At 45.2% G+C, this 23,781-nt stretch overlaps 1 protein-coding gene across 6 annotated transcripts in view; it reads left to right on the top strand.

The window, feature by feature from the left end:
* TSPAN14 (tetraspanin 14) overlaps positions 1-23,781 on the top strand; it is a 276,364-nt gene that overhangs the window by 134,851 nt on the left and 117,732 nt on the right. For all 6 annotated transcript variants that reach the window (XM_068255101.1, XM_068255102.1, XM_068255100.1 and 3 more), the window contains exon 3: positions 6,416-6,466. In XM_068255101.1, coding sequence (XP_068111202.1) covers positions 6,416-6,466 — 51 coding nt within the window. The remainder of the gene's footprint in view (positions 1-6,415; positions 6,467-23,781) is intronic.

Here is a 23,781-nt window from a genome sequence, read left to right as displayed (position 1 = left end):
CTCCATGCTCCCATCCAGTGACTGACTAAGCATTACCTTGTACTCATACTGTGCGATCTGGTTTCTCTTGTATTCCTGTATTCTCATATTGCTGTATGTCACCCCTAAATATTGTCTGTAACCTAAAATATTACGCAGCGTAATATGTTGGCACTTTATAAATACAATAAATAATAATTATAAACCTTAGTATTACTTGATTGACTATATACCTCTTTAAGATAGTATGTACGATCTAGGACCACGTCTCCCCTCCCCTTTGTACGCTGGTCTTACTATGTCTAAATTCTCCTTTAAAGACCTTACAGCATCGTTCTCACTCTTAGTGAGGTTGTATGGAATGTGAAAATCCCATGCCTTAACTTTATCCTCCAGGGCTTCCATATTCTTAGTAACCCTTTTGATGAAAACCTCAATAAGGGGATGGCTACTTGGGATGAAGTTTGCTTTTTATTATGTAGGCCTAGGCCTTCAAGTGACAACACCACCCGCCACTCCCAATTGTCTATATCTGGGAATGAAAATGTGCTAAAAAAAGTTAAGCTTAAGTGTTCGAAAAATCGCTTAAAGAGACACTGAAGCGAGAATAAATCTTGCTTTAGTGCTTATATTCAGCAGGGGCATGTGTGCCCCTGCTAAAACGCCGCTATCCCGCGGCTAAACGGGGGTCCCTTACCCCCCAAATCCCCCCCCCCCCCCTGCAAAATCTACGACCACCTTGGTCGTAGATTTTGCTGCTCTTGAGGCAGGGCTAACGGCTGCAGCCCTGCCTCTCAGCGCCGCATCGCCGCCTCTCCCCCGCCCCTCTCAGCGAAGGAAGACTGAGAGGGGCGGGGGAGAGGCGGAGATACGCGCTGACAGACGCGCGTGAGGCAGGGCTGCAGCCCATAGCCCTGCCTCAATGCGGAAGCGCTGCCCGGGACTCCACGAGGGGATTGGGGAGGTAAGGGACCCCCGTTTAGCCGCGGATTTATTCTCGCTTCAGTGTCTCTTTAACCACTTGAGGACCACAGTTTTTTCGCCCCTTAACCTCCTTGCCGGTTCAATTCCTCCGGCAAGGAGGCAGCGCAGGAGGTATTTTTTTTTTTTAAATCATGTAGCGAGGGCTCTCTACATGATAGCCGCTGAGCGGCATCCCCCCACCCACCCACCCTTCGGCGATCAGAGTAAGCAGGAAATCCCGTTCAGAACGGGATTTCCTGCAGGGCTTCCCCGGTCGCCATGGCGACGGGGCGGGATGACGTCATGGACGTCATAGGGAGTCCCGATCCGCCCCTCAACGCTGCCTGGCACTGATTGGCCAGGCAGCGCAGGGGTCTGGGGCGGGGAGGAGTGACTTGGCGCGGCGGATCGGCGGCGAGTGGCGGCGATCGGAAGTTACAAGCAGCTAGCAAAGTGCTAGCTGCTTGTAACAAAAAAAAATTATGCAAATCGGCCCAGCGGGGCCTGAGAAATCCTCCTGCGCAGGTTACCCCGAACTGAGTTCGGGATAACCGGCAAGGAGGTTAAGGACCAGAGCCTTTTTCTCCATTCAGACCACTGCAGCTTTCACGGTTTATTGCTCGGTCATACAACCTACCACCTATATGAATTTTACCTCCTTTTCTTGTCACTAATACAGCTTTCTTTTGGTGCTATTTGATTGCTGCTGCGAGTTTTAATTTTTATTATATTCATCAAAAAAGACATGAATTTTGTCAAAAAAAATGACTTTTTTTAACTTTCTGTGCTGACATTTTTCAAATAAAGTAAATGTCCTATACATTTGAGCACGAAAGTTATTCTGCTACATGTCTTTGATAAAAAAAAACCATTCAGTGTATATTTATTGGATTGGGTAAAAGTTATAGCGTTTACAAACTATGGTGCCAAAAGTGAATTTTAACATTTTCAAGCATCTCCGACTTTTCTGACCACCTGTCATGTTTCATGAGGTGCTAAAATTCCAGGATAGTATAAATACCCCCCAAATGACCCCATTTTGGAAAGAAGACATTCCAAAGTATTCACTGAGAGGCATGGTGAGTTCATAGGAGATTTTATTTTTTGTCACAAGTTAGCGGAAAATGACACTTTGTGACAAAAAAAAAAAAGTTTCCATTTCTTCTAACTTGCGACAAAAAAAAAAAAAAGAAATCTGCCACGGACTCACTATGCTCCTCTCTGAATACCTTGAAGTGTCTACTTTCCAAAATGGGGTCATTTGTGGGGTGTGTTCACTGTCCTGGCATTTTGGGGGGTGCCTAATTGTAAGCACCCCTGTAAAGCCTAAAGGTGCTCATTGGACTTTGGGCCCCTTAGCGCAGTTAGGCTGCAAAAAAGTGCCACACATGTGGTATTGCCGTACTCAGGAGAAGTAGTATAATGTGTTTTGGGGTGTATTTTTACACATACCCATGCTGGGTGTGAGAAATATCTCTGTAAATGACAATTTTTGGATTTTTTTTTTTACACACAATTGTCCATTTACAGAGAGATTTTTCCCACCCAGCATGGGTATATGTAAAAATACACCCCAAAACACATTATACTACTTCTCCTGAGTACGGCGATACCACATGTGTGACACTTTTTTGCAGCCTAGGTGCGCTAAGGGGCCCAACGTCCTATACACAGGTCATTTTGAGGCGTTTGTTTTCTAGACTACTCCTCACGGTTTAGGGCCCCTAAAATGCCAGGGCAGTATAGGAACCCCACAAGTGACCCCATTTTAGAAAGAAGACACCCCAAAGTATTCCGTTAGGTGTATGGTGAGTTCATAGATTTTATTTTTTGTCACAAGTTAGTGAAAAATGACACTTTGTGAAAAAAACAATAAAAATCAATTTCCGCTAACTTTTGACAAAAAATAAAATGTTCTATGAACTTGTCATACACCTAACAGAATACCTTGGGGTGTCTTTTTTTCTAAAATGGGGTCACTTGTAGGGTTTCTATACTGCCCTGGCATTTTTACAGGCCCAAAACCGTGAGTAGTCTGGAAACCAAATGTCTCAAAATTACTGTTCAGGGGTATAAGCATCTGCAAATTTTGATGACAGGTGGTCTATGAGGGGGCGAATTTTGTGGAACCGGTCATAAGCAGGGTGGCCTCTTAGATGACAGGTTGTATTGGGCCTGATCTGATGGATAGGAGTGCTAGGGGAGTGACAGGAGGTGATTGATGGGTGTCTCAGGGGGTGGTTAGAGGGGAAAATAGATGCAGTCAATGCACTGGGGAGGTGATCGGAAGGAGGTCTGAGGGGGATCTGAGGGTTTGGCCGAGTGATCAGGAGCCCACACGGGGCAAATTAGGGCCTGATCTGATGGGTAGGTGTGCTAGGGGGTGACAGGTGGTGACAGGAGGTGATTGATGGGTGTCTCAAGAGTGATTAGAGGGGGGAAATAGATGCAAGCAATGCACTGGCGAGGTGATCAGGGCTGGGGTCTGAGGGCGTTCTGAGGGTGTGGGAGGGTCATTGGGTGCCCTAGGGGCAGATAGGGGTCTAATCTGATGGGTAAAAGTGACAGGGGCTGATTGATGGGTGGTTGATGGGTGATCAGTGGGTGATTAGATGGCAGAACAGATGTAAACAATGCACTTTGGAGGTGATCTGAGGGTAGGTCTGGGGCAATCTGATGGTGTGGGAGGGTGATCAGATGCCCGTAAGAGGCAGGTTAGGGTCTGATCTGATAAGTGGCAGTGACAGGTGGTGATTGACGGGTTATTGATGGGTGAATTACAGGGGAGAATAGATGTATACAGTACACGGGGGGGGGGGGGGGGTCGTTCTGAGAGTGGATAGGGGTCTAATCTGATGGGTAGCAGTGACAGGTGGTGACGGGGTGATTGATGGGTAATTAGTGGGTGTTTAGAGGAGAGAATAGATGTAAACGCAAGGGGCAGGTTAGGGGCTGATTGATGGGTGGCAGTGACAGGGGGTGATTGATGGGTGATTGACAGGTGATCAGTGGGTTATTACAGGGGGGATAGAGGCATACAGTACTCTGGGGGGGGGGGGGGGGTCTGGGGAGAATCTGAGGTGGGGGTGGGTGATCAGGAGGGAGCAGGGGGCAGTTTAGGGTAAAAAAAAAAATAGCATTGACAGATAGTGACAGGGAGTGATTGATGGATGATTAGGGGGGTGACTGAGTGTAAACAGTAGTCTGGGGGGTGGGCAGTAGGGGGGGGGGGGGGGGGTCTGAGGGGTGCTGTGGGCGATCAGGGGGCAGGGGGGGGGAGATCAGTGTGCTTGGGTGCAGACTAGGGTGGCTGCAGCCCTCGGACACTGGGACCACCAGGGCAGGAGGCAGCCTGTATAATAAGCTTTGTATACATTACAAAGCCTATTATACCTATTACATGCGGCGATCCGGGTGCTAGTAACCCGCCAGCGCTTCCGAACGGATGACGCAATCGCCGCATAATCACCCCGCTGCCGCCACCGCCGATGGGCGTATTGCGGTCGTTTGGGCCCAGCCCTTGCCGCCGCCCATCGGCTTAAGGCGGTCGGCAAGTGGTTAAGCGTTTATGGAAAAAGTGTTCCATATCCAGGGTAAAAAAATCCAGAGTGTAAGCAGGACAAAACGACAGTCCATATTGCAGAACTTAAGCTTCAGTCTCCTTCAAAACATTGTGAAATATTAATCACTAAGGAATTCTCCTCAGGCGTAGGGCCACTGGGCTCCTAGTAAGTGTTGAGATCCCTCCTCTTCCTGTGTTTTCTGCCACCTCTATGGTTCTTCTTATGGGACCTGATGGAGAGGGGTCCTGTGATGAGGGTATGGCTCCAACCTCAGATGTTGCAATTGCTCGATTGGTCGAATCTCTCTGTATTGGATTCCTTTTACTCTTGTTCCTTTGTTTCTTCAGTTTATTGCCACGTGTCCAGGATCTTGGTTTACCACCATGATGACTCTGCCACGCATAAACATAGCCCGTGGTATAATCCATAACAACTCTCTGAAATTTCGACCTTTGGTCCCCTCAATTGTTTGGATAAACAGATAGTTTCTTTTTAAGTGAATCCATAAACAATCCATAATCCTGTTCACTCAATAAACATTTCAAATCATTTTCCAAGGCTGTTATTTGTAAATCCAATTCAGGCAATTCCTGATGGATACAAAGAAACGTATGCAACATTGAATCGAATGCAGCCTTGTTCCAAATCTGGATCTAGCCTCTGCAAAAGCCTTCATTGGCAGGAAACATAAGGGGCGCCACTTGTCTTCTGATGGAATGAGAAATCCTGACTGCCCTATGATATTCTTCTAGGGTTTTTTGCATCAACTTGACGTCAGGTTTGTTAAGGAGGGTCGATCCCCCTTCTGCCATCCCCAAAATAGAGCTGGCTTGCTCCTGTGTATGGGAGAGTGTACTCTTCCCCCCCCCCCCCCCCCCTGTACTCCACCCTCTGCCATGGTGCTTGTACCCTGGTACAATCCAAGAGCTCAATCCAATACTGGGTCGGCACTCATGAACCAGGCGAAAGGAGCGTGCTAGGTCCTCCCTGTGTACCAACAGGGTCACAGTCACAAAAAGTCACCGATCTGCACAGTTCCAAAGATAATATATCGTATTTATTTGAAAAAATTAAAACGAGTGCTACCGGCAGCTACAGCTTGCTGTTTCGGGGTCCTTAGACCTTTTATGAGTATGTTGACAAATAACTTCTGCTGTCCCTGGTGACCAATGGGAGCGGAGGGGCAGCTCTTTGGAAGTGTACCTGTTGTTTGGTATGCAGGTCTCCCATCAGGTCCACTGGTCTACCTGAAGCCAGCTGAGAGGTCAATTTGTGTGAGTATGGCGTATATAAGCTGTGTTGTGCTGACATGTTTTCATTGCTAAGCAGTTTGTAAAAGGGCTAAGGAGCCCAAAACAGCGGGCTGTAGCTTCCGATAGTACACATGTTCTAATTTTATTTTTTTAAAATACGTTTTTTTATCTTTGGAACTGTGAGGGCCGGAGACTTTTTGTGAACTTGTTGGTACACAGGGAGGACCTAGCACGTTCCTTTCGCCTGGTTCATGAGTGCCGACCCAGTATTGGATTGTGCAGCGCTACAGAGTATGTTTGCTCTTTATAGATGAAAAATAATAGTAATAATGAATATAACCCTCTGAAACAAATCTATGTCTCTTTCTATAGAACTGATTGTCAGGGAAAGTGGATTCTTCCTGTCCATAAGTATAAGTAATAGCAGGAAGTGGCTCATTGGCACCATCAGTGGGTGTGTGGTGTTTTGGAGGGAGGGGTTTGATTGGGGATAGGGAGACTGGCGAGGTGGCTAGGAAAGTAATGCTTTTATCTCCTGACTGTAGAACACTGAACTGATGTTTCTCTGCCTATGTCTATCTGTGTACGTGAACAGCAGTGGTGACAGAGCCCCCAGGTTCCAGCCCATACTTAATTCTGCCTTTATTTTCTCCTTAGCTATCCGGAATGGCTCTGCTGGGAATTGGCCTGTGGGCATGGAGTGAAAAAGTAAGTACTGTTTTGTGATGAGCTCATTTGTCATCAGATGAAGGCCAAGGACAGCCTATGTGGTGTGATAGTCCCAGAGAGACCACACCAGACTGTATTGTCAGTGTGCATACACATCAACATTTTCCACTCTGTTCTCCCACGCATCTCTGTTAACTGCAATTTAGGTTTCTGTCTGCTTCTCGGCAGTAAAGTAATAGTCACTGCATCCTGGTGTAACTCTCGTACCTGCAGTGGGAGTGAAATTCCGCAGATTGCTGTCCTGATACCACGTGTTGCCATAAGCTGTTTGTGAGCAATTTTTTTTTTAAAGTAGAATTTACTATATATCAAAATATGACACCGTACATCCAATACTTCTCATCCCCCCCTTCTCTCCTCCCACCAACCTTTAACAACCACACCCCCCCCTCCCGCATTTACTACTGCAGTCTATTATTTTTATAACACACATAATGTTTTTTAAACAATTGCAATTTAAAGTGTTCAATCCATCTAGACCAGATTTTGAGAGATGTATCTGCACAGTTCCTTCTTTCATGAACACCCTGGATTAAAGCTAAATTAGTATGGACCAATTTAACTTACTTTAAAATTTCGGAAGACATCCAATCTTTTGAATGTATCATAAGGTTCTAAACAGACGGCTATAGACACTTCCTCTTAGTATATCTTCTATAACTCCCAATACCATCCTCTTCAGGGAGATGTCCCAAGTTAATCCGAAAACCTCCATACATACAACAACAACAACAACAAATAACATTTGTAAAGCGCTTTTCTCCCGTGGGACTCAAAGCGCATAAGCATGGCTCAGACCATCGTGGTACAGAGGAAGAAATTTTATAAATCTGGAAATGCCAGGCTAAACAGGTGGCTTTTCAGTCTGGATTTGAATAGCTCCAGGGATGGTGCTGTCTTTACTGGGTGTGGTAGGGAGTTCCAGAGAGTAGGGGCAGCATGGCAGAAGGCTCTATCTCCAGATTTTTTGAGGTGCACTCTGGGAGTGACCAAGTTTATAGAACTTGCTGATCTGAGGTTGTGAGAGGTGTGGTGCAGCTTCAGCAAGTCCTTCATGTATCCAGGGCCTAGACTGTGCAGGGATTTGAATGTCAGCAGTCCAATCTTGAAGAGTATTCTCCATTCTACTGGTAGCCAGTGCAGTGAGCGAAGGATCGGTGTAATATGACAGTGGCGAGGCTGGTTTGTTAGCAATCTGGCAGCAGAATTCTGCACTAATTGCAGGCGGCGCAGGTCCTTTTTGGGGAGGCCAACATAAAGGGCATTGCAGTAGTCCAGACGTGATGTGATGAAGGCGTGGACTAGGGTTGGAAGATCCTCTGGGGGAATCAGATGTTTAATCTTTGCAATGTTCTTCAGATGAAAGAAGGAGGATTTAACTACAGATGAAATTTGGTTTCTGAAACTCAATTCCCCATCGATTAGTACGCCAAGGCTGCGCACAAAGTTGGAGCTGTTTATGTCTGAATTCCCAATCCTGATTGGTGTTGCTTTAGGATAGAGCTGTTTTGATGGCGGGCACTGGCTTTGGACAAACAGGACCTCAGTTTTGTCAGCATTCAGTTTCAACCAGTTATCATTCATCCATGCCTGTAGCTCAGCTAAGCAAGAGTTTATTTTTGGGGTAGGGTCTGTTCCACCAGGTTTGAAGGACAGGTATAGCTGTGTGTCATCGGCGTAGCAGTGGTACGTCAGGCCATGTCGTTGGATAAGTGTGCCGAGTGGCAACATGTAGATTGCAAACAGCAGAGGGGATAGGATTGATCCTTGTGGCACTCCGAATTGTAGAGGTGCAGGTTTGGACATTATGGGTCCTAGGGATACTCTCTGTGTTCTGTCAGTCAGGAATGATCTGAACCACTGGAGGACTGATCCACTGATGCCACAGTACTCCTGCAGTCTGTTAAGCAGGATTTCATGGTCAACTGTATCAAAAGCCGCTGAGAGATCCAACAGGATTAGGATGGAGCATTCCCCTCTGTCCCTTGCCATGAGCAGATCGTTGCAGACTTGGATGAGGGCTGTTTCACAGCTGTGGTGTTTCTTAAAGCCAGATTGTAGAGGGTCCAGGATGTTGTTTACTGACAGCCAGGTTTCAAGTTGCAGATAGACAGCCTTTTCAATAACTTTACCTAAGAAGGGGAGGTTGGAGACAGGTCTGTAGCTGCTCATAGCATCTGGATCCATGGAAGGTTTTTTAAGAAGGGGCTTGATGATTCCTTCTTTTAGAGAGGTAGGAAACCTCCCTGCTTGTAGAGAGCAATTTACTATTTTGTGAAATGCTGGACCAAGCAGGTCAGGGCATTTCAGCATATGTTTAGTTGGTCCAGGGTCCAGGTCGCAGGTTGTCTGGCGGAGGCGACGGAGGATGTCTGAGATCTCTTCCACACTAATACTTTTGAAGTCAGTCCAGGGTGTTAGGTTGTTTTTGCAGCTATTTCCAGGAGTTGCATGAGTCTTGGGTGCTGTGGATTGAATGAGAGACCGAATGGAGGATACTTTGTCAGCAAAGTAGCACGCAAATTTCTCACATAGCTCCTTTGAGGGAGTTATAGTAGGTTTTAGACAGGATGGGTTACATAGTCTATCAACTGTGCGGAATAGTTGGGCTGGTCTGTTGGCGGCCTTTGCGATCTCCTGTGATAGGTAGAAGGATTTTTTCTTGGTGATCGCATTTTGGTAGTTTTCCAGGTGAGAGACAAGGGTGTGTTTATCTTTTGAATTCTGGGATTTTCGCCACTTCCTTTCTAGTCTGCGCACTTCTTTCTTCATGTCCTTTAGTGAGCTGTCAAACCACCGTGCATGGTGAAGTGGTGTAGACTGTTTAATGCGAACTGGAGCAAGGGCGTCATAGGCAGATGACACTGCATGGTTGTACATCAGGACCATGGAGTCTGGGTCTGCGCAATGATTGGTTAATGCGTCAAAGTTGAGGGTATTCTGAACGTGCTGGGGTGAGACATCTTTCAGTGGACGGTATTTTATGAGTTCTTTCCCTCTGTGTTTTATCGCTGGTGCTGTCAGAGAGAAGTGGATGGTGTGGTGGTCTGACCATACCACTGGGTTTATATCTATGTGTGATATTAAAAGTCCGGAATGAAATATAAGATCCAGGGTGTGCCCTTTCGTGTGGGTGGGGAGGTTGATAGCCTGAGAGAGACCCAGTTCATTCATTATGAGAAGTAGTTCACTTCCTAGGTGGGAGTCGTGATCATCCACCCATGCATTGAAGTCTCCCAGGATGATCCATCTAGGGTGTTCCACTGTTAGGCAGGATAAGACATACACTGAGCAAAAATATAAATGCAGCACTTTTGGTTTTGCCCCCATTTTGCATGAGCTGAACTCTGAAACATTTTATACATACACAAAAGGAAGCAGAAAACCAGTCAGTATCTGGTGTAGCAACCATTTGCCTTACGCAGTGCAACACATGTCCATCACATAGAGTTGATCAGGTTGTTGATTGTGGCCTGTGGAATGTTTGTCTACTTCTTTTCAATAGCTGTGCAAAGTTGCTGAATATTGGCAGGAACTGGAATACGCTATTGTATACTCTGATCCAGAGCATCTCAAACATGCTCAGTGGGTGACATGTCTGGTGAGTAAACTGGCCATTCAAAAACTGGGATGTTTTCGGCTTTCACATCAATGGGACTCAGGATCTGTCAAGGTATCTCTGTGTATTCAAAATGCCATCAATAAAATGCACCTATGTTCGTTGTCCATAACATACGCCTGCCTATACCATAACCTCACCGCCACCATGGGCCACTCTGTCCACAATGTTTATGTCAGCAAATCGCTCACCCACCCGACGCCACACACGCCATCTCCCATCTGCCGTGAACATTGAAAACCGGGACTCATCTGTGAACAGAGTGCCTCTCAAGTGCCAGACGCCATCGAATTTGAGCACTTGCCCACTCAAGTCTGATAGGACGACGAAATGAAGATGAGCTTCCCTGAGATGGTTATCTGAAAGTTTGTACGGAAATTCTTTGGTTATGCGAACGGATTGTTGCTGCAGCAGTCCAGGTGGCTAGTATCAGACGATCATGGAGGTGAACATGCTGGATGTGGAGGTCCTGGGCTGGTGTGGTTATACGTGCTCTGCAGTTGTGAGGTGGGGTGGATGTTCTGCCAAATACTCTGAAACACCTTTGGAGGCTGCCTGCAACTTACAGTATCCAGATCTTGTGATTTCTGCTCTCCTGGGACCGGCAGTGAAGCTTCTGTTCAGGACACTGAACTTCCTGCTGCTGTACACACGCAGCAGAAGCAGGTGAGCGAACACCGTTGGGAGGCATGGCTCTGTTTGCGGTGGGGCTTCATTTGGGGGGGCAGAGCTTAATCCAGGGGCGTGGAAGCCCCCCTGGACAAATGCACTCCAGGCAATGACCTGAAATGCAATTTGGCGTAGAGGTTATTATGCTGTTGCGTATTTTTTAGAACAGAGAGGATGTTCTGAGTTCAGGTCTGCTTTAACTATCCAGCCCAGGTATCTAAAACTAAGCTCTCCCTATTCTAACCCCTCATGCATAGTTGATTCCTAACCTTAATCAATAACTTTGGGCACCATGGTTACTTTGGGTCATTCACTTTGGCTACACAGTCCGGTGGCAGCCACCAACTGGGTTTGTGCATGCGATAGTAAATCACCACATTCTGATGGATTTGTCTACACGGCACGCAAACGTGAGCCCTGAATCCGCCTCATCTTGTATCTTGAAAGTTCATGTCTGTTTATAAAAGTCTTTTACTTGGTGCAAAAGTTGAAGAGAAATCGAGAGCCCAATATGGTGTAGTATGTCAAAATTGATTGGATAAATGAAACAGTGAGATGGTAATACTCACAAACACGGGTTACCACCTAGGTAACCACTCATTAGGCAGGTGAGGAGATTAGACCTGTCCTCACTCAGGATTAAGAAGTCGCTCTCTGTAGATAAGAAGAAAGGGGGGTAGATCACCCCTCCACAGCAATTCAGTTATAGCAAGCAGAGCACCTCTGGAGCACCTCAGAGGTGCTCTGCTTGCTATAACTGAATTGCTGTTGTTTATCCCCTGCTTATTGCCTGAAGAAGTGGGCTATGCCCGCGAAACGCGTTGCATCTTTGGGGTATTTTCAATAAATGTGTATATCTATACATTTACAGTCCTTGGTGTCTGCTTTAACGGAGGCGAGTCCACCACTTCCTCCCAGCAATTTTTTTAAAATTTTATGTACTTTTATCCTTCTGGCGCCTCTGTTCACCTACCAATATATTTTACTTGGTGCAGCGTGCCTAGTAGATGCTGCATTCTGTGTATTCATTGCATGAAGCTACAAAGTCTCACTGCACACTGTGCCTATAATTGGCTAAGAGGCCCCATACAAAGCAGGTGCAGCCAGGTTTCAGATCACCTAAGGCAGGGTATACACTTGGCAAATCTACATACTTTTTTTTTTCACATAATGCAAAATATATATACAGTATATGTGGTCTGTACTGTGTGTGTGCATATGTATGTGTATATATATATATATATATATATATATATATATATATATATATATATATATATATATAATATTCTACATTATACACAGTACACACCTTCTCATTCAAAGAGTTTTCTTTATCTTCATGACTAGAGCATTGTAGATTCACACTGCAGTCATCCAAACTATGAATGAACACATGTGGAAGTATAGTACATAACCAAAAAGTGTGAAACAACTGAAAATATGTCATATTTTAGGTTCTTCAAAGTAGTCACCTTTTGCTTTGATTACTGTTTTGCACATTCTTGGCATTCTTTTGATGAGCTTCAAGAGGTAGTCACCTGAAATGGTGTTGAAGGAATTACCAGAGATGCTTAGCACTTGTTGGCCCTTTTGCCTTCACTCTGCGGTCCAGCTCACCACAAACCATCTCGATTGGCTTCAGGTCTGGTGACTGTGGAGGCCAGGTCATCTGGCGCAGCACCCCATCACTCTCCTTCCTAGTCAAATAGCCCTTACACAGCCTGGAGGTGTGTTTGGGGTCATTGTCCTGTTGAAAAATAAATGAAGGTCCAACTAAACGCAAACCGGATGGAATAGAATGCCGCTGCAAGATGCTGTGGTAGCCATGCTGGTTCAGTATGCCTTCAATTTTGCTTCACGGTGGGAACCAGGCATGTAAAGTCCATCCGTTCACCTTTTCTGCATCGCACAAAGGCACGGTGGTTGGAACCAAAGACCTCAAATTTGGACTCATCAGACCAAAGCACAGATTTTCACTGGTCTAATGTCCATTTCTTGAGTTCTTTACCCCAAAAAAGTCTCTTTTGCGTGTTGCCTGTCCTTAGCAGTGGTTTCCTAGCAGATATTCTACCATGAAGGCCTGAGTCACACAGTCTGCTCTTAACAGTTGTTCTAGAGATGTGTCTGCTGCTAGAACTCTGTGTGGCATTGACCTGGTCTCTAATCTTAGCTGCTGTTAAAGAGACACTGAAGCGAGTAAAAAACTCGGTTCTTCTCTTATATTCAGCAGGGGCATGTGTGCCACTGCTAAACCGCCGTTATCGCGCCGCACAACGGGGGTCCCTTACCCCCCCAATTCCCCCCTTGCAAAATCTATGACCAACTTGGTCGTAGATTTTGCTGCTCCTATAGGCAGGGCTAACAGCTGCAGCCCTGCCTCACAGCGCGTCTATCAGCGGCGCATCGCCGCCTCTCCCCCACCCCTCTCAGTGAAGGAAGACTGAGAGGGGCGGGGGAGAGGCGGAGATACGCGCTGACAGACGCGTGTGGAGGCAGGGCTGCGTCCATTAGCCTTGCCTCACCAGGAAGAGATCCTTGGCGAGGACGGAGGGGATTTGGGGGGTAAGGGACCCCCGTTGTGCGGCACGATAGCGGTGGTTTAGCAGGGGCACACATGCCCCTGCTGAATATAAGAGAAGAAGCGAGTTTTATACTCGCTTCAGTTTCTCTTTAACCTGCGATTTCTGAGGCTGGTGACTCGGATGAACTTATCCTCCGCAGCAGAGGTGACTCTTGGTCTTCCTTTCCTGTGGCGGTCCGCATGTGAGACAGTTTCTTTGTAGCGTTTGATGGTTTATGAGACTGCACTTGGGGACACTTTCAAAGTTTTTTCTCAATTTTTCGTACTGACTGACCTTAATTTCTTAAAGAGTAACTGTCAGGCTGCAGAAGCTAATTTAAACCTCTATTCTCCTGTGTTAAACAGTTTAGAAGGAAGCCAAAAAGGCAATACTGTAGTTAAAAATCTCTCTTACATTTGATGTGTGCTTATCAGCAAAGCTGTTAGACCCAAGTTCTTAAGAGGACGCAAGCCGCATACCATACTGCAAAGCATTCTGGGGACCTCCCCTCGGCTGCTAATGAGAAGTTACAGGATCAAGTTTCAGCAGCTTGTAACTCAGTCCAGCGCACAGCACTGAAAAATCTCCGGGCAGAGTACACTGCAGGAGTCCGCTATTGTTCCTAGCCACATGGCTAATTAATATTCACTGCACACTAGTGTTATTCAGTACGAGCTTTTCTGTGATCAGGAAGCAGGCAGGACATGACGACACATTTGGCTTCATAGGAGACAGACAAACATGGAACCTGCCATGAGCTGTCAGGAGCATCATTCTCTGCAAATACTATATACAAATTCTGTGAAATCCAAACGTGGACAGTGAAATGCATATGTAATGTAAGTACAGCCAATCTTTAGCTACTGATATATGTGTTTATTTTCTCTGAGACCTTATACCTAACAGCTCCTCTTTAAAGTAATGATGGTCACTTGTTTTTCTTTACTTAGCTGCTTTTTTTCTTGCCATAATACAAATTCTAACAGTGTATTCAGTAGGACTATCAGCTGTGTATCCACCTGACTTCTCCACAATGCAACTGATGGTCCCAACCCCATTTATAAGGCAAGAAATCCCACTTATTAAACCTGACAGGGCACACCTGTCAAGTGAAAACCATTTCAGGTGACTACCTCTTGAAGCTCATCAAGAGAATGCCAAGAGTGTTCAAAGCAATAATTAAAGCAAAAGGTGGCTACTTTGAAGAACCTAGAAGATGACATAGATTTTTGGTGCTGGTCTGTCGGTTGACTCTGACTGTTCTCACCATTTGTCACTTCTGTCTATACGAGATTTTTCTTGGTCTGCCACTTCGAGCCTTAACTTGAACTGATCCTGTGGTCTTCCATTTCCTCAATATGTTCCTAACTGTGGAAGCATACAGATGAAATCTCTGAGACCGCTTTCTGTATCCTTCCCCTAAACCATGATAGTGAACAATCTTTGTCTTCAGGTCATTTAAGAGTTGTTGTGAGACACTCATGTTGCTATTCTTCATAGAAAATTAAAGCGGATCCAAGATGAAAAACTAACTATAACAAGTAAAGGTATTTGCCATCAGATCGACCAACAGATAGATCCCTCTCTGATCGAATCTGATCAGAGAGGGATCGTGTGGCTGCCTTTACTGCAAACAGATTGTGAATCGATTTCACTATGAAACCGATTCACAATCTGTGGAGCTGCCGCAACCGCCTGATCTCCGCTGTCTGTTCTCCACTCTGGACTCCAGGGCTACAGCTTCACTTTACTTCCTGACGGGGGAAGTTTAAACAGTAGAGGGCACTCTGTTTAAACTTCCTGTTGGGACTGGAAGTAAGTGAAGCCAGCCAGAGCCCAGCGCGGAGAGAGCGGGGACACGCGCCGGCAGAACAGATAATGTATTGCCACTAGCGTCGGTCATCGGACATTCGAACGCCGTTATCGACGCACTCCCGGCCTACCGGCGATCGAGCGAAATCTTCCGCGTGGGCGGATCAACGGGAACGATCGATTTCGGACGGAAACCGATCGTTCGGTCAGCTTTTGTGCAACGATTTCACCGCAGATTTGATCACAGTGATTGAATCTGCTGTATATCGGCGAGAAATTCGTTAAGTGTATGGGCCCCTTAACTTGTCTATATATCTTGTCTAAAGTTTAGATAGTTTACACAGCAAATCTAGTTGCAAACAGAGTCAATAGAATATGATTATTTCTTCCTGTGATACAATGACAGCAGCCATGCTACATAGTTACTTGGGTTGAAAAAAGACATACGTCCATCAAGTTCAACCAGAGAACAAAGTACAACACCAGCCTGCTCCCTCACATATCCCTGTTGATCCAGAGGTAGGTGAAAAAACCCTTACAAGGCATGGTCCAATTAGCCCCAAAAGGGAAAAAAATCCTTCCCGACTCCAGATGGCAATCAGATAAAATCCCTGGATCAACATCATTGGGCATTCCTAGTAATTGTAGCCATGGATGTCTTTCAACACAAGGAAAGCATCTAAGCCTCCTTTTAAATGCAGGTATAGAATTTGCCATAACGACTTCCTGTGGCAATGCATTCCACATCTTAATCATTCTTACTGTAAAGAACCCTTTCCTAAAACGGTTTTCCTCCGTGCGCAGATCATGTCCTCTAGTCCTTTGAGAAGGCCTAGGGACAAAAAGCTCATCCACCAAGCTTTTATATTGCCATTTGACGTATTTATACATGTTAATTAGATCCCCTCTAAGGCGTCTTTTCTCAAGACTAAATAAACCCAGTTTATCTAACCTTTCTTGGTAATTGAGACCTTCCATCCCACGTATCAATTTTGTTGCTCGTCTCTGCACCTGCTCTAAAACTGCAATATCTTTCCTGTAATGTGTTGCCCAGAACTGAATTCCATATTCCAGATGTGGCCTTACTAGAGAGTTAAACCGGGGCAATATTATGCTAGCATCTCGAGTTTTTATTTCCCTTTTAATGCATCCCAAAATTTTGTTAGCTTTAGCTGCAGCGGCTTGGCATTGAGTATGATTATTTAACTTGTTGTCGATGAGTACTCCTAAGTCCTTCTCCAAGTTTGAGGTCCCCAACTGTATCCCATTTATTTTGTATGGTGCTAGACTATTGGTACGACCAAAATGCATGACTTTACATTTTTCAACATTGAATTTCATCTGCCATTTATGTGCCCATATAGCCATCCTATCCAGATCCTGTTGCAGTATGTCCCTATCTTCCTGTGAGTTGATGATTCTGCACAATTTTGTGTCATCTGCAAAAATATCAATATTGCTTACTAGTGCATCTACTAGGTCTTTATTAAATAAATTGAAGAGCACTGGACCCAGTACAGACCCCTGTGGGACCCCACTGCTAACAGTCTCCCATTTTGAGTATGATCCATTGACCACAACTCTTTGGGCTTGATTCACAAAGCGGTGCTAACCTACTTAGCACGTCTAAAGTCTTTAGACACGCTAACCAGGGTGCTAAGTAGGTTAGCACCGGATTTCTCAATCAGATCGTGCGCTAACTTTGCGCGCGCAAAGTTTTACGCGCGCAAAGTTTTATGCGCACTAAGTCCCATAGGCTTTAATGGGCACTTCGCGCGGAGCGCCCTGCGCTCTGTGCAGTACGCGCGTAAAGTTTTACGCGCATAAAGTTTTGCACGCGTAAAGTTTTATGCGCGAAAAGCTTGTTTAGACGTGCTAAGGGGGTTTTCACAGGCGTGCTAACAGTTAGCACCGCTTTGTGAATCAAGCCCTTTGTTTTCTGTCCATTAGCCAGTTCCCTATCCATGCACACAGACTCTTCCCCAGTCCTTGCATCCTCAACTTTTGCACCAGACTCTTGTGTGGAACAGCGTCGAAGGCCTTTGCAAAGTCCAAGTTGTTGTTTGTAAACCTTACACACAAGGCAAGCTTATCTGCATCTTCAGCACTCAGCCTGTGAAAAAAAACGTAACCCCCCCCCCCTCACCCCCTCTACTTCTGAAATCTCTGGCTAGTAATACCTCCCCTTCTTCCTGCCCAGACTGATCTCCCATGAGCCCTTGCTACTGTCTGAAAATACCAAGGCTCTCTGTAAAGCTGTGGGCGAGGCTTATTTAGTTTATAGGGAATTAGAGTATTAAAACAAAAATGTATTTGGCTTGAGGAATGCCCAATAAACAATAGGAAAGGAACACAATTATGCAATGAGTAAAAGTTCATCTCGGATCTACTTTAAGAGCAGGGAAACTTACAATTGACCACCTTAAATACTCTTTTTCATAATTTGATTCACCTGTGTATGTAGGTCAGGGGTCACTGAGCTTAGCAAGCCAATTTGATTTCCAATAATTAGTTCTAGAGGTTTTGGAATCCATAACATGACAACCGTGCCCACATTTATGCACCTGCCTAATTTTGTTTAAACAGTTACTGCACACTTTCTGTAAGTCCAATGAACTTAATTTCACTTCTCAAATATCACTGTGTGTGTCTCCTATATGATATATTTAATTGACTTTTTTTTATCGTAAAAACCAACGATTTATACAGGAAAATCATGACAATTAACAAGGTTGCCCAAAATTTTGCCCCTCGCTGTGTATGTATGCATCTCCTACACAATAAAACCTAAATGTCCCTGTGTCATCCTCTTTATATATATATATTACAGTGCTGCCCACAATTATTCATACCCCTGGCAAATTTTTACTTAAAGCCACTTTTATTCAACCAGCAATTTTTTTTTTTACGGGAAATTTACATAGGTGTCTCCCAAAAGATAATAAGCCGATGAAAAAAAAAAAGTCCAGTCTAAAATTATTGATACCCTTTTCAATAACCAATACAAAAGCCTTTATTGGCTATTACAGAAAGCAAACGCTTCCTATAATTGCTGACCAGCTTTTTGCATGTCTCCACAGGTATTTTTGCACATTCATCTTTAGCAATGAGCTCCAAATCATTCGGGTTGGAGGGTCTTCTTGCCTTCACCCTGATCTTTAGTCAGGACTCTGGCTGGGCCACTCCAAAACGTTAATGCTGTTGTCTGCTAACCACTTCTTCACCACTTTGCTGTGTGTTTTGGGTCATTGTCATGCTGAAATGTCCACTGGTGTCCAAGGCCAAGTTTCTCTGCAGACTGCCTGATATTGTCGTTGAGAATCCTCATGTATTACTCTTTTTTTCAAGGTGCAATTTACTGTGATTAGGTTCCCTGGTCCATTGGCTGAAAATACAACCCCAAAGCATTAGGTTTCTACCATGTTTGACAGTGGGGATGGTGTTCTTTTGGCGTAAAAAAGGAGAAGCCTTCAACCCAATGAAGGAAATACAGTATCATTGTGACCAAACAATTCAATTTTTGTTTCACAGAAGACCAGAAGTCTTCTTCTTTGTACAGATGAGCATTTGGGATGGTGCTCTTTTTAGTTGAAGGCTTCTCCTTTTTTACGCAAAATGAAGGAAACATCGTTGTGTCCAAACAATTCAATTTTTGTTTCATTTGACCATAAAGGTTCCCATACACTGCGTCGAATTACCACCAATATACCATATTTTTTGTATTATAAGACACTCCGGACCACAAGACGCACCTAGGTTTAGAGGGCAAAAATCAAGGAAAAAAAAAATTCTAAACCTGGTGCGTCTATGGGTCAGCGGTGTCATTTAGACTAGACTATGCTAACCACTGACCCCTCCCCTAGCTACATTACACAACACTACACTAATCCCTGCACTACACTATGCTAACCACTGACCCCTCCCCCAGCTACATTACACAACACTACACTACACTAATCCCTGCACTACACTAGACTTACCACTGACCCCTCCCCCAGCTACATTACACTACACTACGCCCTTTTGCCCCCTCCCCCCACACTGCACTACACACTGCTAACCACTGACCCCTCTACATTACACTTCACTACACTACACTAATCCCTGCTGCACCCCCTAGGCTACATTACACTTCACAACACTGCTGCATCCCCTCCCCCACCCCTCCAGCTACATAACACTACAATTGCAGAGAAACTCTCACCTGATCTAGCTGGTGTGGTCTGGTCCTCTTCTCCATCTCCCTTCTGCAGCTGATCCTCTTTGTTCCAGTCACCGCATGGGTAGTCTCTCACCAGTCTTTGAAAACACATTAGGCCACCCGCTATTACACTGCCACATGCAGGAATCCGCATTGCCGGGACATCGGGAAGCACATGGCATCAGCTTGTCCTGCCATCCCCACTCCAGTACTTGCAGAGCTGAGGTCGGCGCAGCACAGGGCTTCACTCTCCAGGACGTCTCCAAACTCTTTTAAAACAACTCGCTATTCCGTGGCTAGATGCTGCTGCCCGCATTGCTACGAGATCGGGGACATCGGGGAAACGTGCTATCAGATTTCGCTGCCCTCCCGTGCACCAATCCTCGGAGGACACTGTACTTCCTGCTTACTGATGTCCTCTAGTGGACCACGTGTGCTGTTGAGTCACGCAGGGGACATCAATTAGCTGGAAGTACAGCATCCTCCGAGTATTGGTGCACGGGAGGGCAGCGAAATCTGATAGCATGTTTCCCTGATGTCCCGAATCTCGCAGCAATGCGGGCAGCAGCATCTAGCCACGGAATAGCGTCTGTTTTAAAAGAGTTTGGAGACGTCCTGGAGAGTGAAGCGCTGTGCTGCGCCGACCTCAGCTCTGCAAGTACTGGTGCGGGGATGGCAGGACAAGCTGATGCCATGTGCTTCCCAATGTCCCAGCAATGCGGATTCCTGCATGTGGCAGTGTAATAGCGGGTGGCCTAATATGTTTTCAAAGACTGGTGAGTAACTACCCGTGCGGTGACAGCCTGGGGGTTGCCGGAGCTGCTCAATATATGTATATCATACATGTGATAAAGGACTTATGGGGCACATTCGGACTATAAGACGCGCCCACTTTTTCTCCCCATATTTAGGTCTTATAGTCCGGAACATACGGTACAGCAGATTCAATCACTGTGATAGAATCTGCTGTTAAATCGGTAACGCCAACGCTGGCTGATCAAATTATTTCCATCTGAAATCGATCGATCCCGTCGCTCTGTTCCAGCGGAAAATTTCTCTCAATCGCCACCGGGTCAGGAGCACGTCGATAGTGGTGTTCGATTGACCAACGCAGCATAACGGCAGCAATATATTACCTCTCCGCTGGTGCGAGTCCCCGCTGTCCCTTCTCCGGCTGGCCATCTTCTTCTCTTTACTTCCTGTCCCGTCCTGTCAGGGGAAGTTCAAACAGTAGAGTGCCCTCTATTGTTTGAACAAGGACTGAACAAATCCTTCCTGTGGCGAGGATGTGCATATCTACTGTATGTATATAAAAGTGTGTGTGTGTGTGTGTGTGTGTGTGTGTGTGTGTGTGTGTGTGTGTGTCGCGATCACTCGAAAACGGCTTGACTGATTTGAACGAAACTTGGTACACAGATCCCTTACTACCTGGGATGATATGTTCTAGGGGTCTTGCGTCCCCCCTGCACACGTGGGCGGAGCTACAAACAGCCAATCAGATTTCACCCATTGGCAGCAATGTAAATACTCCCCTTGAAAATGAAAAGGTGAATTTTGGTTGGCTTTCCTGAATATTAGTCAAAGTCACCCAGTGGCAAACTGTGTCAAGTTTGAGAACCCTGCCAATAACAGAATGGCTGAAATCAATCTAAAAAATCCGATTGGCTGTTTGTGGCTCCACCCCCTTTAGTGAATTTAGACCCCAGTCACCCAATAACTGACTGTATGAGGTTTGAGGCATCTGCCATTAACAGTGTAAATATTACCCTTGAAAATCAATAGGTGAATTTTGATTGGCTGTTTTAGGCTCCACCCACATTTCTGAATATTAATCCCAGTCACCCAGTGGCCAATTGTGTCAAGTTTGGGAACCCTGCCATGTAAAAAAATGAAGTTGTTGGTGCCGCCCACTTTTTCTAACCTTGACATACAGTCACTCAATTATCAAGTTTATCATAGTTATATAGTTATTTTGGTTGAAAAAAGACATACGTCCATCGAGTTCAACCAGTATAAAGTACAACACCAGCCTGCTCCCTCACATATCCCTGTTGATCCAGAGGAAGGCGAAAAAACCCTTACAAGGCATGGTCCAATTAGCCCCAAAAGGGAAAAATTCCTTCCCGACTCCAGATGGCAATCAGATAAAATCCCTGGATCAACATCATTAGGCATTACCTAGTAATTGTAGCCATGGATGTCTTTCAACGCAAGGAAAGCATCTAAGCCCCCTTTAAATTCAGGTATAGAGTTTGCCATAACGACTTCCTGTGGCAATGCATTCCACATCTTAATCATTCTTACTGTAAAGAACCCTTTCCTAAATAAATGGCTAAAATGTTTTTCCTCCATGCGCAGATCATGTCCTCTAGTCCTTTGAGAAGGCCTAGGGACAAAAAGCTCATCTGCCAAGCTATTATATTGCCCTCTGATGTATTTATACATGTTAATTAGATCCCCTCTAAGGTGTCTTTTCTCTAGACCATGCTTTCTCAACCAGGGTTCCCTGGAACCCCAGGGTTCCTTGAGGACTCTGCAGGGGTTCCTTGGCATTTTACCCCATCGTGAGGGAAGTATAGTAGAGCACATTATAATAGGGGTACTTGTAAAAAGAAGCACTAAATTGGGGTCAGAATAATAATGAGCACATTATAATGAGTGTCAGTGTAATATGAGGCAGTGAAATTAACAGCCTCACCCACTTTTAAAGACCCTGCCTTCTGCAAAATAAATGCAGGGGTTCCTCAAGATCGAAAAATTGTTTGCAGGGGTTCCTTGAGATTCAAAAGTTATTTGCAGGGTTCCTCCGGGGTAAAAAGGTTGAGAAAGGCTGCTCTAGACTAAATAAACCCAGTTTATCTAACCTTTCTTGATAAGTGAGACCTTCCATCCCACGTATCAATTTTGTTGCTCGTCTCTGCACCTGCTCTAAAACTACAATATCTTTTTTGTAATGTGGTGCCCAGAACTGAATTCCATATTCCAGATGTGGCCTTACTAGAGAGTTAAACAGGGGCAATATTATGCTCGCATCTCGAGTTTTTATTTCCCTTTTAATGCATCCCAAAATTTTGTTAGCTTTAGCTGCAGCGGCTTGGCATTGAGTACGATTATTTAACTTGTTGTCAATGAGTACTCCTAAGTCCTTCTCCAAGTTTCATGTCCCCAACTGTATCCCATTTATTTTGTATGGTGCTAGTCCATTAGTACGTCCAAAATGCATGACTTTACATTTGTCAACGTTGAATTTCATCTGCCATGTATGTGCCCATATAGCCATCCTATCCAGATCCTGTTGCAATATGACACTATCTTCCTGAGAGTTGATGATTCTGCACAATTTTGTATCATCTGCAAAAATAGCAACATTGCTCACTACTGCATCTACTAGGTCATTAATAAATAAATTGAAGAGCACTGGACCCAGAACAGACCCCTGTGGGACCCCACTGCCAACAGTCTCCTATTTTCCCATCTTCCAGCAGTGGCTTGATAGTGTAATGGTTAAGGGCTCTGCCTCTGGCTCTGACACAGGAGACCTGGGTTCAAATCTCAGCTCTGCCTGTTCAGTAAGCCAGAACCTATTTCAGTAAGGAGTTTCTTGGGCAAGTCTCCTTAACACTGCTACTGCCTACTGAGTGCGCTCTAGTGGCTGCCTCGCAAGCGCTTTGAGTCCGACAGGAGAAAGGCGCTATACAAATACTGCCATTATTATTATTATTATTATTTTGAGTACGATCCATTGACCACAACTCTTTGTTTTCTGTCCATTAGCCAGTTCCCTATCCATGAACACAGACTCTTCCCCAGTCCTTGCATCCTCAACTCTTGCACCAGACTTTTGTGGGGAACAGTGTCGAAGGCCTTTGCAAAGTCCAAGTATATCACATCTACAGCATTCCCAATATCCATATTAGCATTCACTACCTAATAAAAGCTGAGCATGTTAGCTCAGCTTTGGAATCCTTGGTATCAATACTTTGTATATTCCCATTGAAAAATAAACAAATCTGATTGGCTCACCCAGTGACCAACTGTACCAGGTTTGAGGCATCTGCTATTAACAGTATAAAAATGGCAGCAGCTTAAATATTCCCTCTGAAAATCAAAAGGTGAATTTTTATTGGCTCTTGTAGGCTCCACCTACCTTCCAAAATCTTAATTTCAGTCACCCAGTGACCAACTGTGCAAAGTTTGAGAACTCTGCCATTAATGGTGTAAGAATGGCTGCAGTTTATATTTTCCCAGTCAAAGTTGGTTTTGGCTCCGCCCACTTTTTGTAACCTTGGCACACAGACACTTAATGACCAAGTTTGTGAGCGTTCAGGTTCCTGGCATCAAAAATGTGTGAATGGGAGCAGTTTATCCACCAAGGAAATCTGATTGGCTGTTTGTGGCCCCGCCCCTTTAGTGAATTTGAACCCCAGTC

Source organism: Hyperolius riggenbachi, chromosome 10 (genome assembly GCF_040937935.1).
Source record: "Hyperolius riggenbachi isolate aHypRig1 chromosome 10, aHypRig1.pri, whole genome shotgun sequence".
Classification (NCBI taxonomy): Eukaryota; Metazoa; Chordata; class Amphibia; order Anura; family Hyperoliidae; genus Hyperolius; species Hyperolius riggenbachi.
The sequence above is the reverse complement of the archived record's forward strand: the minus strand, read 5'-3'. Positions and strand labels throughout refer to the sequence as shown.